The 17,758-nt window shown below is 39.7% G+C and overlaps 1 protein-coding gene across 2 annotated transcripts in view; it reads left to right on the forward strand.

The window, feature by feature from the left end:
- The first annotated feature begins 612 nt into the window (after positions 1 to 612).
- Positions 613 to 17,758, forward strand: part of GXYLT1 (glucoside xylosyltransferase 1) — a 29,197-nt gene continuing 12,051 nt past the window's right edge. Inside the window, exons 1-3 of one of the 2 annotated variants that reach the window (XM_066549947.1) lie at positions 613 to 815; positions 8,531 to 8,623; positions 17,222 to 17,396. In XM_066549947.1, the coding sequence (XP_066406044.1) occupies positions 613 to 815; positions 8,531 to 8,623; positions 17,222 to 17,396 (471 nt within the window). The remainder of the gene's footprint in view (positions 816 to 8,530; positions 8,624 to 17,221; positions 17,397 to 17,758) is intronic. The other variant, XM_066549946.1, reaches the window with a different exon arrangement.

Genomic DNA, 17,758 nt, shown 5'->3' on the forward strand with positions numbered 1-17,758 from the left:
ATATTTATATGTACAGAATATTCTTGTGCAGAGGCAGCTGTGAAGTTTTCACACAGGAAAAGTTAGTGCAACAGAAACATTAAGGGCAAGAAAAGAGTGTCATTTTGAGGGAGCTTTGGCCCTTAATGAACACTCACACCCTCTAGCAGCTTTACGTTCTTCTTATATTGAGGCTCTCAAAACCGCACACGGGATTTCTGTCAGCAGAAATTTTAGTGGGGGCACTGTGAGGTCGCACCAGAGCTGAGCAGACCGGGACTGCCACTGTCTCTACTTTGGATACTTCGTCGCTCGACTTCTCCCAGGGACCAAGGCCAGAATGGGGCCGAGACCAGGTTAAGCACAGGGCCGCGATGAACACAAGGGTGCAGCGGGAAAAAGGAGGCGCGCCTTTTTTCACTTTTGGGGCAAATAAACAGTGGGCGTCGCTCCGGCCCCGCCCTGCGGCCCGCCCGGCCCCGCTCCGGGCCCGGTCCCGCCCCTGGCCGCCCCGCCCCGCCCCTCGCACGCCGGGGCCGCGCTGGGATCGCGCCGCTGCCGCTCCCGTCGTGCTCCCGCTGCCGCCGGAGCCGCGGGCCCGCCCGGCAGTGCCGCGCCGCGCCGGGCGGGAGGATGCGGCGCTTGGCGCGGGTGGCGCTGCTGTGCCTGGGCTGCGCCGTCTGCTCGCTGCTCTACGGCCTCAGCCAGCTGGCCCTGTCCCTGGAGCAGGAGCCCGGCGGCGGCGGCGGCCGCGAGAGGCAGGCCCGAGAGCCCGCCACGCCCGGTGCCTGGCGGCAGGCGGGGAGCGCGGGCCGAGGCGCGGCGGGGAGCGGCAGGTACGCGGGGCCGGGGCCGGGCGCAGGCGGCGGTTCCCGGCGCATTCCTGCGGGGAGGGCCGGGAGGGCGGGAGCGGCGCGCCGCTCTCCGTGCCGGCCGCGGGCGGAGCGGGGCCGGGCGGGCGGCGGCGCCGAGGCCTGGCCGCGCTTTCGGGGCAGCGGGCGGTGGTGTCTGTGCGCTCCCTCCCGGCCTCCCGCGGGCCGGGTCCTGGCGGATGGGGAAGCCTTAAACAAGCAAGGAAAAGTTTCAGCAGTGGCGCTGCCGGCGACCGAGGCCGTCCCCGTGCGCGTCCCCGCGGCGCTGAGCCCGTCCCTGGCTGCTGCTTGGTGGGACAGGGCGAGTGAAGGGCTGCGTTTCCTTCTTCCAAAAGGATAAAATTTCACGGTGCTCGTTCAGGTCTGAAACTTAGTAACTGTATGACTATCGAACATAACTTCAGTGAACCAAAACTGTTTGTTATGAGATACCTTAATAGAGCCAGTCTCACAGAAAGCAGTGAGTTCAGTTCTGTAATTAAAGGAGTGCATATCCGAGCATCTCACACTCTGCAAAGTTCTGTTGCCCTCTGTCAGCAGAAATTTTAGTGTGGCCAAGTGGTGATTGAGACTATGGAATGGAAATTACTAGTTTTCCTTTAGAGTATAGTTTCATAATCCTGTTCACCTGTGGCTACCGGAACCCTAAAGCCAGGAAAAGGGGAGTGATGAGAAATCTGTTACTGAAAATGGAGAAAAATGGAGGACCAGACCATTCTGGGCCAGTCTAGCTCTACCTCTGCTCAGATTCCACAGCAGTTTAAAGCAAAGTGAGTTTGTAGGTTTGGCGATGGTCGCTGCTTCCCGGTGCTGTACAAGCTCTGGCGCCCCCCAGTCCTTGTACTGCTTGTGCTCCTCTGAGCATACGAGTGAGTTGATCTGGTGTGGTGACCTGCTTGAAAACTACCTCGTTTTTGGCCAACTCAGCGCTCATCATGCATTGCCTCATCATGTAATTATAAAATTGTCGATGCTGTTGTAAAGGACCTACAGAGGATGGCAGGATGACAAACTCTGACTTAATAATCTTGGAATACCATGAAACAGCCTTCTGAGTCACTAGGGGTGGAGTCAGCTGAAATGTGAAACCCAGCTATCGACTGGTGTAGCTACTTAAAAGAATTTTTCCCCCGTGTTTTTGCATTAGTTCAAGTTAATTCAGATTTTAACATGAAAAAGATGTAAGGATAATCGTGCCTCACTTCTAGTTTGTGAAGAACCACTCACTTCTTGTGAGTGGTTGAAATCTACTAGTTCTAAATAAAAATACGATAAAAAAACATGTATGATATTTGTTTTACTAAAGAAAACATGCAGTTTAAATGAAGCAAACTTTTGTTGGGTAGAAGATAATGTAAATAAACGATTTATACTATTGAACACTGAAATGACTTTCAGCTGCATCATACTGCTAGTAAGCAAAAAATGAACCAAGTTTATTTTAAAAGCTGTACTGTTCTAGTATTCATACTAAAAGTGTAGTTTTTAAATTAAATATATGAGTGGAGAAGATCCTCAGCAAGGTGCAAGAAGCTTCTTGCTGCAGTTAGATGAGATATAAATCTCCCCAAATGTGTCATCAAATAGAAAAGTTTTACAAACTGACAAAGCTCTTTTCTAAAGGTCTCAAATGCCACAAAACATTCCACTGTATACAGTTTTTTGGGGGTACATCTCCTTGCAAAACCAGTGTGCGTTGTCACCTGTGTGGGAGCTCTTTACTTATAAACTGCTGTCAAGCTGAAGGCTCAGGATAAACGTCCCCTGTTGTAAGTTATTGAAACATGCTGTTTGTGCAAAGAGTGCATGTGTAAAACTTATTTGTGAGTCAGACTCTTAGAAAAGAGAAAAGGCTTTTAGGGAAAAGCTCTGTCCTGTGGCAGTTAAGAATGTCCCACTGAATGTTCCTTTAGATGCATTTGTAAATTATTCTTGAGTGTTAAACTGCATTACATTCACTATTGTGACACACACATCTTGCTGAATGTATCGGTGTTTTTCAGTTTTTATACATCAGCTACTTCTCCAGCAGAGACTGACTGAGCACTATGGCCACATATCATATGGCCACTTATGACTGTCTGGTGACCATGTAATATCCTGAAGGGTGCATAACCTTACAGAGTAAATTGCATTTAGATCACCTTCTAGTCCTTGAAGTTTAACATTTTGTATGCATTAATGGTAACTTTCATAAGTGAGTTGCTTCAGCTGTGTTCACTGATAGCTTTAAAATACAGTTCAGCAAAGTGAATCTATCATCTGAAGGCATTCATGCACTCAGCAGTGTTTTTCTGTTTTCTTTAGCCAAGAAGTGTTTTCTTTGCCTGAATAGTCCAGTTTGGTATATTCCACAAGGGCAGAAAGAGCTTGATCATGCTCTGGGATAGGGAAGGGAGACATTGAATTTTCTGTTGGTTTTTGGAAACATGCAAACATGGAAACTTCAAGCATTGAATAAGGCTTTGAAATACTACACCTGGAAGAACTTAGCAATGGTGGTGACATGTTTAAGAAGAAAATAACTTAAAAGGAAGTACCATATTGAAGCTAGAATTACGGGTTGAGGCAGGGTCCTCCAATAAACATAATAATTCACAGGAATTTATTGGATAATCAGTTTAGTAAGGAGTTGTTTGTTTCAAATACTACTTTCGCCTGAGGAACAAGAGGACTGGAGAGTGAAGGCTTGTATCTTGAGACTTGATAGAAGCAGTTGAAGAACACTTTAAGAATTTAATAGCTAAACATCTTCATAAATGCCTTGGATGCAGGACTGGAAGGAATACTAAGCAAATTTGCAGATGATACAAAACTGGGAGGAGCTGTTGACTCCCTCAAAGGCAATATTATGTCAGTATTGCCACTTCAGTTAGGCAGATAATGTTCATCTTTCAATTCAGGTCCAAAAAAGTGCTATTCTAATAATAGCAATTTTGAGATATACAGAAGGAATCAGTCTGTTGTCAGTTCTGTGAAGTTAGTGAGGTCAGTGAATTTGACCCTATTAAGATGGAACGTGTTTCCCTTACACTGTAGTTTAGCATTTTTGTGCTGCCAGCCATACCGTTCTATGTGTGGCACTGATGTTTGATTGTATCTGTCTCTTGCTCTCTAACTGTTCTGGCAGAGGGAGAGTTAAGTGGATTATAGTGCATGGAAAAGGGCAGAAAGTATATCCACAGGCTTAGCAGAGGAAGGTGGTTATAACAGGTAGCTGGATCTTTCCTTGGCCTGTACACAGCTGTTTTCATTGGTATTAGAGCTTAACCAGCAGTTTTACCAGTTTGCTTTTCAGCTATTCTTATTTTAAGAAATTGGTCCAGAACCTGTCAAAGCACTTCAAAATATGAAGTAAACTTAAAAGGATTAAACGTTCAATGATTTGAAGTTGCAACTTCATTTAAAAACTGCTGAATTTGGCAAGCATTTGACCAGCAAATATTATTTGCATAGGAATGTTGTGAAGCAATGAAACTTTATCAAGATTTTTCCAGTTTAAAAGTTGAGGTATCAGACATCTAGCATTGCATCGACTATCTCCTATCTAATAAAGCCATTGCTTCTATGACTAAATATGTCATAACAAATTTCTGCTCTTGCTGGAAAGGTTCAGAAAAGCTGTTGAGGAGAATTAGAAATTCTTAGCGCGTTTCAGAGTTGAATTAAGCATTTATCATCCCAGTTTTTTACTCCTGTGTGATTATGAGCAGGAAGGAAATGCATCCTTCCTGTTTTGCTGCACTTGTGGGCTGTGCTGTAGGAGAGACATGAGTCTGTCTATTGGTTGTTTCATGCAGTTGATAAAACTTAGGTTGTTAATGAAAGGAATTTTGACAGGAACGTAGTCATCAGGGCTGCATCCCTCACCATTTGGACCTTCTGCTAAGTTGCTGTGGAGTTACAGTAGTACAAATATGCCACATGGATTGAAAAGGGTTTCTAACAACGATGATCTCCATTAACAAAAGGAGGTTGCCACTGATTGTTGAGGGGCTTCTCATGGTTAAAACTTGACTTGCCTGAGCACGGGGCCTCAGTCTTCGTGACTGCAATTTATTCACTGCTATGTATTTCACAAACTAATTTGAAATTGTCCTTTCTTTTAAAAAGTTTTCAGGTCACAATATAGACACCTTTTCGATGTCTGCAATACTAAAATTTCTGCTACTCAGGGATGTTGAAGCTAGATTAACTGATAAAGGTGGTTAAGAAGTGGCTGGTTGCTTAAGGAAAAGATGCTTTGAATTGGCAAACAGATCATTGAGAATGCTTCTCTATGACACCAATGAATTTTGAAACTTCATATTTCTTCTTTTTTATATTTTTGACAGTGATATGTGTTAGGAATTGTCCAGCCCAGTAGTGTGATGCAGGCAAGGCTGCTGCATTTCCATGTTCCTGAGTATCTAGGCAGTAGCAAAGTGGGGCGTTTATTCCAGTGGGATTATAGGCTCTTAATGCAAACACACATGGCTGGCCGCAGAGATCAGCACACAGGAAACAGTGCTTGCACAACCACAAACAAGCGTCCTGATCCTGTTCCCTTCTCTGACTGATCAGGGTGAAAGGTTTTAATGAAAAATACATCAATGTATGTAAGGTGGATTCCTCCAGTAACTGGCCTTAGACACCTGGTCCATCCAGGAACAGGCTCCTGATCCTCTGGTCTCCACTGCTGCTGACCTGAGTATGTGGATCCTTGAGGCTTGCAGACCCAATTCAGTTTCTGCTACTCACACCCTCTTGGATGTGCAGACACCTGTACAGGTGAATGTGCTGGACCTTTCCAGTTCCTAGCCTTAGCCTTGTGGCAGCTGCCCACAGGATTGCCTCATGAAAGGGAGTCTTATGGATAGCTGCTCCTGACCACATTAGCCACTTCTCAAACACCAGGTGGCCAGCTCAGACTTGCTGGTGCTTCCAGTTGCCATGCCTCAGACCCTAATCTCTTGTGGCTATGAGAGAGGTTCTTTCAGTAGCTCAGACTCGCTGTTCCCTGCAGTCTGGCCAGTCTTAGGGCCTGTCTGACACCTGGCTCCCAGCCCTTGCCCTGCTTGCAGGCTGGTCTGGTGGCTGTGGCCATCTTCTCACCTGCAGCCACTCTGACCTCTGCGTGTGCAGATGGGATGGAGCCATTCCCACACCCAGGAAAACAGAACTCTTCACATGTGACTGGAAGCTCTTATCATCTCTCTGTTTTTTGCATTCTCCTTCCTCCCCAGCCCACCTTTGATCCCACAATGAGTCCTACACCCTTTCAGGCAGTAATCCCATTAGGCAGTTGGTAAACTGGTCTGGAGAGTCTCTCCTGTTACCTTGCCTAGGCTGGTGCATGGATCATCTGCCTGGTTCATGGGCTCTCTCTGCCCTTGTGAATTGGGGCTGTGTTGGGATGCTCCGTGTGCCTTGTTTAGTTTGTTTCACCTTACATAATTTTCTGCTTTCTATTTGTGGGGACTGGCCTTTAATCACATAACAATAATAGATGTGAGCAAAATATCCCTCCATGGTACTGAAGGTGACTATTCCTGTCTGACTAGTAACCTCTCTGAGGTAACAATGACTGTACCTGTTTGTGAACAGGTATTATGCAACTCCCTAGCTGTACAAAGCAATTGTTTGTAGTCCAAGCTTTCATCAGGTTTCATTTCAAGTAAAAAAATACTTTAATGAGTGGCATTTTAAATGATCTTAATGTGAATGACAAGAAGAAAATGTTGTCCAATTATTCCAGTATCTTAATCCTTTAAATGAAAAACCTTTGGGGAGTATGGTAGCATGTGGCCAAACTGAGGGAGATTGCTGTTGACAGGAGAATGTCTTGAGCTAACATTAGGTAAACTGCATACCTATGTATTCTAGTAACACTTTTGTTTTAAATATGCAGTTTATGAATCAAACCCAAGGCTGATAATCTTGGGCTAAATGGAATGTTTGAAAGGCCTAATGTGTCAGAGAAGTGACACAGCCATTACTTCAGATTTGCCTCTTGCCTTGGTAGTTTGGGTAGGATAATGCTCAAGACAGCTAAGAAAGCTCTTATTGACAAATGAAAGAGGAATCCCCTGTAATAATAGCGTAATAGTCTTCCAAACCACAACTCTTTTGGAGAGATTGTCTATTAATTTATCTTAAAAGTAGTGAGAAACAGTTCCTTCAAAAAGCTAGTAGTACAGATCATAAAGATTGTTCTTCACATAAGTGGAAGACCTTATGTGCCTTGGAGTTTTTATAAAACTTCCAAAGCCACAAAGAGTAATACAAAAAAGAATCTGGCAGAGAGAACTCGTGGTTTTATACTTTGGTAAGGAGCAGTGCAGATATCCCTGAAATAGAGTTGCAGTCTATATTTTTTTTTGTTTTTTTGTACCTGGGTATTTATTTGTGGAGAGCATTCTTAAGTCATGAAATAATATGAAATTGAAAATTCTTGTGAACACATTTATCTACAGAATACAAGGATTTCCTGTGATCTAGCAAAGAACTGCACCATCCCCCACAGCACTTAAATGAGGCTTTGTCAAACGCTGTGTTTAACAGGTCGTTTTTCTCAAGTGTTACAAAAAGCAGAAATTACTGATCTTGACATTCTTTGATGCTACATTCAGCTATTATTGTCTGGTATTTGCAAAACATTGGCCTTCACAGGTTTCAGATTATGCTACCAAGATGGTACTGATTAATTTCAAACTTGCAAAGCCAACTTTCAGTAGAGTTCTGAGCCATAGTCCTTAAATACTCCTGATGAAACTCAGCAGCTTTTGTGTCGGTTTTCTTGCACATGTCTTTCATTCACAGATACTAACTTTCAAAGGAGAATAAACACTACTGGCTTTGTATCACCAGGGCAGGGAGCAGAGAAGGTCACTCAAGAGAGTGCCTCTTGCTTTACAATATTCTGCTTACTCATTTCAGATCATAATTCTTGATGTTGATTTTCTTACCAGAGCCTTTGAAATACACACTTTTGTTTCTATCTAAAAATATTTCCTATATTGCTGTTGCATAAAATGTAATGATGAACTAGTAAACCCTGCTTTTTTTTAGCTGGTAATGTAGTACAAATCAATAAATTATTAGTCTTGCTTTTAGTATGTAGAAAGAAAACTTGTGAAATGTGATTATTTTTGTATTGCATTAACCATCTGTTACAAAACAATGGAATTCCTTGGTGCTGCTAAGTCCTGCTTTTTATTAAAAATCCGATTTGCACGTTTGCACTAACTAGAGTAATGGGTGAATAGGGATTGTGTTAAACGGACAATGTAACCTCAAAAATGAAAAGTTACAGTTGCTCCTCTAATTTAAGTAAACAAAGATATTGAAAAGATAAAGTTCTTTGTAGCAATAAGTGTTGCCATGCACTCCTTTGTCGTTACCTATGGGTTTAATTTAAGCCTAGAACATAGCAGGAGCCTCAAAAATCTCAGCCCCTCTGTTTTTTCTCATTCTGAAAATATATGAAGAGGAAAGGCTAAAGAATGGGACCATTCTACCTTTCAAAAATTCTGATTGGCTTCTAATACCTTCTCCTTTGTATTCAAGTTGCATTACATGGCCAGTTTTCTGCCAGCTAATTAACTGTTCAAGTTATGCTTGAGCTAGGAGACTATCCATTTAACTTTGCCATAAAATCAGTAACATTCATATAGGTTATTTTTGTCTTATTCTGTTAGGTGTAAGAATTTGTCTGTATCTTTCTGGAATTCCTATTGGATGCTGCCCTCTGATGTTTGTGGAATGAACTGCTTTTGGGAAGCTGCTTTTAGGTAGGATGTTGTTAAATAGTACTTTTTTCTTCGATTGCAGACAGATGTAGCTGATGTTTTTTGGCTCTTTAGCAAGGTGGCAAAACAAAATATCTTGATTACTTCACATGCATTTCACCTGCTTATATTGTGGTTACCTTTATCTGGGGTTTTTCATGTTACATTATGTTCTGGAATTGTAGACTCAAGTGTTACTACCAAGAGTAGATTTTTTTCAGTTATATTGCTTCGTTAAATAGAAACTTGCTAACATCTGTTAAAAGCCTGTCTGAGTGTAGTCTGAAAAGTTAATGATAAATTATTTTCCTAAAATAAAATTTGCTGCTCATGAATACCCATGATATAACTTGCAATAAAATGATATGCTTAGTAGGTACATGTGGATTTTTTTAAATTCAAGTTAAATGTTATATAGAATTTAAGGAGGGTACTTCATTGAAAAGCATTGAAGAGACAGTTTTGAATGTTCTTTAACAAAGTATGTTAAAGAATAGACTGTCTGCCTTAATGCTGCATCTTTAACAATAAGTTTAAATGTTTTGATGTGGTGGCTCAGATGTTTTAGGCTGTCACATTACACAGGTTTCTTGAAAAGAAGTAAGCTACTTGTCAGGTAGTTCTCTGGGACGGTGTTCACAGGGGTCTCAGGTTGAGGGAAGAGACGAGGATCTGATTCCATGTTTCAGAAGGCTTGATTTATTATTTTATGATATATATTATATGAAAACTATACTAAAAGAACGGAAGAAAGGATTTCATCACAAGGCTAGCTAAGAATAGAATAAGAAAGAATGATAACAAAGGCTTGTGGCTCAGACTCTCTGTCCGAGCCATCTCACTGTGATTGGCCATTAATTAGAAACAACCAACATGGGCCAATCAAATTTCCACCTGTTGCATTCCACAGCAGCAAATAACCATTGTTTAAATTTTGTTCCTGAGGCCTCTCAGCTTCTCAGGAGGAAAAATCCTAAGGAAAGGATTTTTCATAAAAGATGTCTGCGACAGTTCTCTAACCTTCATAGTTCTCATCAGTACATAACTGAAGTTGTAAGTCAATTTTTCTTACATTTAAAATTTTGCTGATTGTCCTTTGATATCTTTTATCTTGATATCTTTTCTTGTTAGCATGAAGCTTGAATATTTCTGGGAAAGCAAAGGGGAAGAAAAGCTTAGCTTCACAAGACTTACTGTTTTTTTTTGAAAATTGTGGGAAAGGCTTTAGATCCCTTGTCCCTCTCTGCTTGTGTATTGTCAGTGCTTTTTAAGCTCATTGGTTGTCAAGAAATTCCTTAAAGAAGTTACTTAGATTGATTTTTATTCTGTTAGTGAACTTCATCAGCAATTTGGAGCTGCTGAGTTTTTCTCGTAGCCATTGGTAGCAATCCACACTGTCTCTCAATCCATAGGGATGCACATGACTTTGTTAGGCAGATGTAGCTATCGGAATAGACAGAAATAACTTTCTTTTCCATATAGGTTATGTTTTGGGTATTTAGCTCTATGAAGTTTAGTGCAGTGGGATAAATGAAATGCTGTTGTGATTGAGGGTGAAGGGGCTTAGCTTATGCTAGGTGGAGGGACAGGATATGATTGTAAGCTTCATTTAATCCTTGGACATCTGGGCCAGTCTAACACTTGTAGTGTTGAGACCAGGGAGGTTCTTGCTGTCTTCTGACCCCACTAAGCCTGAAGAAGTCCATGGATACAAAGTAATGCACAAAAATAGCAGAAAACGTCCTTTCCGGATATTCTGTCAGGCTTGAGGCAAGTGGAACCTTGGAAGCAGAAATGGACAAATCCCATGCAGTTTATTTGCACATACCTTAAGCTATAACTTGTATTAATCTATTAACAATTCCATATGTGGCTATGAAGACAATTCTGTTGAAGTATGCATAGATTATGACTTCACTGGGTGAGTCCACTTTCATGATGGAACATGGTGAGCTCTAAGGTTTGCAGAATTTCATGTTTATATATTTTGAAATTGAAAGAAAAAAAGCTGCTTAAATGAGTAAAGGGTGTGTGGTATTCAGATTAAACATTTTACATTAAGCTGGATTGTTTTATCAATATCTTACTATTAAATTAATCCCCATATGCTGTGCTGACTTCAGTGCTTGTTGAAGTCCTCAGTGAGATGCTCTAATTTATCCCAGAGTTAAAATGTCTCTTTTCCATTTTCCACTAAGTTTTTAAAACATTGGGAGCTTTTGGATTTTTAAGTATTTTTGTTGAAAAAAAGCTTGTTATCTCTCTGTTTCTAACCTGTAATTCCATTTAGTTTTTTTCCTGGATATCAGGAAAATTATATTTTATATATATTACATGTTTACTCTTGAGAGAACTTGGCACAGACATTTTTGAAATGCAGCTTTCTACGTTATTTCCTTTAAGTAGCTCTAAGTGTATTAAGTGAAGACTAATGTGTAGATTTTTAAGATTCAAGTATATGTGATAGAAATGTTGGAGACATATAGAAGAATCTGGAAAATTTTTAAGAGAGAGATGTGTGTATATAGACCTCAGTATGAGTGATGCAATAGTTGAAGAGCATTTGAAATTGATGACCTCTGAACAGGTGCTGATTCTAATAAGGAATAATAAGCATCTTCAGGCTAGTCAGTGTAAGATCAATTGCTTTTGCTATATGTGGGAAGGATTTTGTAGCTATTTTGCACCCACATTTTTTCACCACCATTCTGGTTATTAACTTTATTCTGGCACAGAGTATTTGTTAGTTTTCACCTTGACAGAGGAAGCATGAGATTGCTTTTGCGTACAGTGGTGTAGATATTATCAAAATTTTTAAAATGCTGATAAAGATAACATGAGGCTCAGATTTTGCATGGTCTAGATGATGCTTTTCTTTTCTAGTACACCTTTGAAGGTGCTCAGTACTGTCTAGCTGGTATGGCTGCTTATTTCCTAATAGGACTGACTAGGAAGAAGTTCTTAGGGGTCATTACTATGGCAATCTGACCAGGCTGATTTCAGTTGTTGGATGTTGCAACTAAGTGGGTTTTAACTTGTGTTGCTTGCTAAAGTAGAAAGTTTCACTAAGTTTGTGGGTATATTGAGCTTTGTGTGGCGTGGTTATATTGAAATTAATTCTGATAGTCCTGCAAAAAGGAATTTCTCTAAATTAGCAGGCTCATTGGGACTTCTATTTTTATAGTCAGTTTAAAATTACTCGTATATTGTAACTTCAGACCTAATCTACTAATTGAGTTGGCATTGAGTAGATTACATTTGGACATCATATGCAGTGGTATCATTAGTGTACTTTTACAAAATAAGCTCTTGATTATGACATGTTTTACATGCAGTGCTGTAGTAGACCGTTAAGCTAAGTAAAAACTAGAATTTTCATCACTTTCAAATCCAGATAATGTCTGTAGTTACCTTGATCCTATTTGTAATAAGTGTGGGAGTGATTTAACAGCTGGATTTGAATCAGTGTAGCTTTGCTGCCTTCTTACTCTGCCTATTTGCTTTGTTTTTCTGGTGACTAAAGGCTGCTGGGTTAGGCTTCTTAGTGGTTGATTGATTTAGATCAAACAGGGCATTAAAAGGAAAAAGGATGCAATAAACCATCTGTATTGTACTTACATATCTACCATTTGATTCTCTGAGGTATATTGTAGTGTCAGCTTTGAAATAATACAGTTTGATTATGTGAAAATACTTTCCCTGCCCAATTTAATGAATATAATTAGTGGTTTTTATGCTAATGATGAAAACCACTTCTATTACACGAAATTAGATGGAACTATATACAGGATATTCCTGTGGTTTTGGTACCCTCTCACCTGTGCTTTCCATGTATTATGTGAGAGTAGGAGAACTTTACCTTATACAAATAAAGACGACCTCTACTGCAATTCCTTGTGTCAAGTCTAAAGGACAGAGCTAAGCTTTTTGTGGAGCTGGTGGATATTTTAGTGCCAATAAAATTTGTATTGTTTTTTTTTTCCCCAGGAAATGCAGCTGGGATGCCATGAAGGTTCTAGAAAAGTATAACTTGTCAAAACATACCTCTGTAGCCTACTATGAAATTACAGCTTAGTAGCTGTAATTGACCTAGAAATGCTAATTTAATATACAATGTGTCATGGTAAACATCTTTAAATATAAGGCAGTGTCTTGACAGACAGGCTCTGGAAAACCTTGTTACAGCAGATTCACTGAGGATATCCTATGTTCTTCTCTCAGAGGTTATTAACAGAAGAATTAATCAGCACAGAACAAAGGGCTGCACTTGGCACAGAAATACTTCAGGACAAGGCTTGTACCTGGCTTTTTGCTGCTGCTAAGTAGCATGTTTTAACATACATGTTTTTACTCACATTGGCAAAAGTGGATTGTTTTATATGTGTTTCCTAAACTCATGGAAGTATGTGTGGAGGTTTGTCTCTAGGCTTTTGTTTATTTTTACTGTCCCTACCCCTCATGTGTAATTAGTATCCTCACAAAATTTAAATTCTCTTATTTCTTCCTGAAGACTCAAATCCTGTCATGGCATCCTACGCAGTATCTTTTACTACATTACAGGTACCTTCTTTCTCTTCTATTTTAATTACCTGAGGTTTTTTTTCCCCTGCAGGAGCAAGGACTGCCACAGTATTGGATTTTTTTTTTTAGAAATTAGGTCTGTGAGGTTTTCTTTGTTAGGCTATCCAACATCCTTACTAAAATACAGTTTGTATTTCACTCGCTCTATTGTTGCTTTTTTCCAGCTTTTCCACTACGTTCTCCCACACCAAAAGATGGAGCTATTATTAATTAGAAATGTGCATATTAAAAAAATCTTTTTTTTTGTTTTTTTGCTTCTCAAGAAGTTTTTTGAAAGTATCTCCTCACTTTTGAAAGCATCTTAACCCTTTCAGAACCTGTATTTGACTTTCACTAAAGGTTCATACCAGAGCTGTGATTCCTGATACCAAACCTGTTTAGCTTCAGACAAGTTACTATTCATGTAGAATAAATTTTATTTTGCTCATTGTCAATTCAGCAACTGAACTGCTAAAAAAAAAATTGTATTGCCAAAAAATCTTGTGTCACTTGGTCATAACAGATACCAGACCAGTTATCTAAATGAGCACGGTTTTCCTTTCCCTGGCTTCTGGGGAGGGAGCTGCATGCCTAACTGCAGTGGAACAAAGATGGGGAGAAGGGTTACAGAGGTGGGAAAAGAAGGGAGCAGTTGAAGGCAGAAAATTTGGGAAAAAATCAGTGGAAAAACTGAAGCCATGTAGATATACTATTGAAGAAGGAAGTGAAAAAAAATAATGAAAAACATAATTGGCTTTGTTGGTGGAGCACATTCACATTGAAGGTGAGGCTGCAAAGCTCAAGCTGGTAAGTTCTGCTGAACAATTTGCCTCTCATGTCAGGAAGAGGAAAGAAATGAAAGGTGCTGGCAGCTGAGGGTTTCAGTAAATAGTGTTCCTGGATGAAGGTGGGGATAGGGCTTCTCTCTGGGAGTGGACAGAGGTGTGTGTATGAAGGGGAGAGGAGTAGCACTGAGGCCTGCTTGCTAAAAGGGAGGCTGTGGTTCCCCGTGGTCTGTATGCAGGGAAGTCAAATGCAGCTTATAATCACTAAAAGGGTGTTTTTTCATGGAGTCTGGAGTAAGGACCACAGTTCCAAAGTCTCTTACCTTCTGCCTTAATACAATTCTGATATCTAATGTATCTCATTCCCTTTGTAGTGGGTAGTCCACAGAGGGAATGATGGCCTGTTCTTTCCAATGGCTTCTTGCTCCATTTGCTTCAAGGATAAAACTTTTTGTTATGAATTTATGGATCTGAGTCCAGCTGTTTCCCATTTGGTATGAGCTGAAATTCAGTTTTTGCTAGCTCTTTCTAATTTTCTTTTTTGCATTTAAAGAAATAATTTTTAAGCACAGATTTAAAAACATCGAACTCAGTAAGTCTGAAAGTTACAGAAGAGATTGTGTGAGCAGAGTAACAGCATTATAACATAATCAGTTTTTTGTTGTGTGGCTTAAAAGTGTTCTTTTATTCACAGAGGTCACTAGATGTAGAAATAATAAACTACAGTCTTTGAATCTTAGTGCATTTTAGTGTTTCGTGAGCATAATTTTTGTCATACTTTATTCATGGCAAGCTGTGTGTTACATGTAGTTCAGGATTGGCTTTCAGCTATGCAGTTTGTGTAGGTTTTGCCCTTATTTATCACATGACCTTGTAATATCACTGTAGGCTCTCATGACTTCAGGGCTTAATTATTGTAATTCCCTTTTCAGTGGATTAGTGATGAGGCTAATCTGCTGCTTGCAGCTTGTTCACACTGTGGCAGTGTACTTATTTCTAGGTTTCAACTACCCTCATCATATTCAGCTTGCATTGTGTGTTTTACATTACTACCTACTACATGGTGTAATGCTTAAATTAGCTCTATGTATAAAGGTCTGAATAGGCATGTCTTGATTATATTTCAAGATTCTTTTTTTTTGTGTGTGTTAACCTGAACTAATTTTCAGATTTTGCTTCAAGATCTATAAAAGGTTTCAATCTGCAGATTAAATAATCTGAATATAGATGTCTGCATATTGGTGTCTATGTCACTTAGGTCTTAAACAGTGACTAAAATTGAAAGGGCATAGAGGATGATCCAGGTGACCAGCCACTTAGCTGCTGAGATGTGAGTGGTTGGTGTTAATCAGGAAGCACTTGGATATCCTAGACATCTTTTTAGGAGTAGTAGACACAAAATGATCTTTGAAATATTCAGTCTTTTTGGCATCTGGAGATCAAGTGGGATATTTTAGAATTTACTAAATGGCACTATACCTATGTTGAAAGTTGATTCAAGCATTAGGTGTTTACTTTGAAATAAGGTGGATTACTCTCTATACTCCATAACCTGCTCATCTCTGTTGGCTTTAATGAGACTTCAGACACAGTTGAGGTTACATCCTCATTTAGGTGCCCTCTTTTGGATCTAAATCTGACCTATGAGGTCTTTTATCCATGTGATTTTTAATAATGCTCCAGACCTTGACTAAGACTGGCTGCATAATCTAATTAAAATTTTTTTGAAAAAAAAAAGTTGTTTTATTTCTAGGGCATTAAATTCTTTCAAAACTTACAATGTTTTTTAAATGCAGTAATTATTCATGGCATTCAAATTCAGTAGTTTTACAGTGATAACTTTGCTTATATTTTGCCCTGTGGAAGTAAAAATAATGTGTGTAGCTCTTCTGTGCCTTAAAGAAAAGAGGCATATTTGAATATTATCTATTGTAAATTTAAAGGAAAACTTGTATGTATTTACTTGGTTGCATAAATTGAGCGGAGATTATGCACTAAGAATCACATCTGGTAATTTCTGTTTTGAAGTGTCTCCAACAAGTTTCTAAGAATGGGTGATTTGTCAAGCATTTCTCTATTGTTAGTAGTTTAGTCTTTTCTAACTTCAGAATTGGTTTTGTGTTCATAATTTGACATTAAACTTGTAATTTAAACCTTCAGATACTTTTGGTTCTGTTAGCACCCCCCCACCATGGTCTGTGCAAACAGCTCAAGTGCATAATATTGTTTTCCACATGGGCTTTGAATTAATGTGTGTTTAAAAGCTTTGAAAGCTTTTCTGAAAGCTTTTCTTTCTAAATCTGTGAAATCCAGGAGATTTTTGGTATACCCACTTTGTTTGCCACCAAGCTAATGGTATTTGCCCGATGACAGTTTTAGTCTATTGTACTGAAGTATTGAAATAACTTTAGAATGTGCCTGTATAATACACTCCAGGCACATGTCACGATAACTGTTGCACAGGTGTCTTCAGGAATAAAGGATTTCCCTGTCCCCACTCCTTGCAATGATTTAGCCTCAAGGCCATGGGCAGTGTGTGTGGTCAGTGTACCTGAGGGGTTTCCAGAAGCACTGGGAGCACCAGGGCATCCACAAGGCCATCTGATTAGTTTCCCCCTCATCCAGCCCACGTTGAACTCCTGCAAGATGAAAGGACAGGAGAAAGCTTTCTGTGTGTCAGTGCTTGGGTGAAGTGCTGAAGGGTGTGTTTGTCAAAAAAGGACTTACTGGAGCAGAAAATGGACAAAACCTAGATCAGTCAAAAATGTTCTTAACAGAATTTCTTGGAAGTAGATGTTATCTCACTTTTGTTGTTGAGTTCAACTCTGCTGTAATTGTCATTATTTTCCTATGTCTGTATTTAGTCCAGGGAGGGGGGGAAAAAACCCAAGTATAGACTTAATCTACTGTCAGCCTTTGACATTTTAATGTAACTTCATGTAGTCTTTCTTTTAGCATAGCTCTCTTAATGAATTTCCTTGCTAGTAATGAATTGTAAGATTGTAAACAATAAATGTTTGTATATAGATCTTCTGGACCTTTTTTTATCCCTTGTAGGCTGGGGTGGTGGGAGTGATTATGAGAATGGTTCAGGTTAAAGGTAAGCATACATATGAGCATATTCTGTAGAGTTATACTTTGCTGGTTTAAGTATGGTAAAGGGTGTTTTGTTAATTACTTACTGCAGTAAATAGTAGAGTTTTTCTTTAAGCCTGTGCTAGAAATAATGTCAAATGAAAAAATATTTTTGTATCAGATATGATTATATGAAAACACATCCTTCTGAGAAAATGCATCTAGCAGTGGTGGCCTGTGGTGAAAGACTGGAGGAGACTGTTACTATGTTGAGATCAGCCATTATTTTCAGCATCAAACCTCTCCATTTTCATATTTTTGCTGAGGACCAGTTGCATGAGAGTTTCAAAGACATAGTAAGTATTCAAAAATGTATTCAATCAAATTGTAGCACAATTTGTGGCACAATATACAGCAATTCTACATGTTTGATAGAGTGGCAGAAATGCAGGAGTCTAAGGTAATAAGGCATTTGTAGTGTTGAATGGGGATCTTTGAAATTTTTTCATGTGTAAGAATGCCGACCGCTGATACCAGAGTTTCTCCTAGAGACAGACCAAAACTTTCTGATCTGTCATCTTGAATCTGTTAAATACAAGCCTGATGTTCTGATCACAAACCAGTTACCTTGTATGAGCTTATTTAGAGTTGGCTTTACAAGAAAAAATTATAGATCTGTCCTTTTTTTTGTCTCTGTGCTTACAGCATGAGTCAGTCT

The sequence above is a fragment of the Molothrus aeneus genome, chromosome 5, assembly GCF_037042795.1.
Source record: "Molothrus aeneus isolate 106 chromosome 5, BPBGC_Maene_1.0, whole genome shotgun sequence".
In the NCBI taxonomy this organism is placed as follows: domain Eukaryota; kingdom Metazoa; phylum Chordata; class Aves; order Passeriformes; family Icteridae; genus Molothrus; species Molothrus aeneus.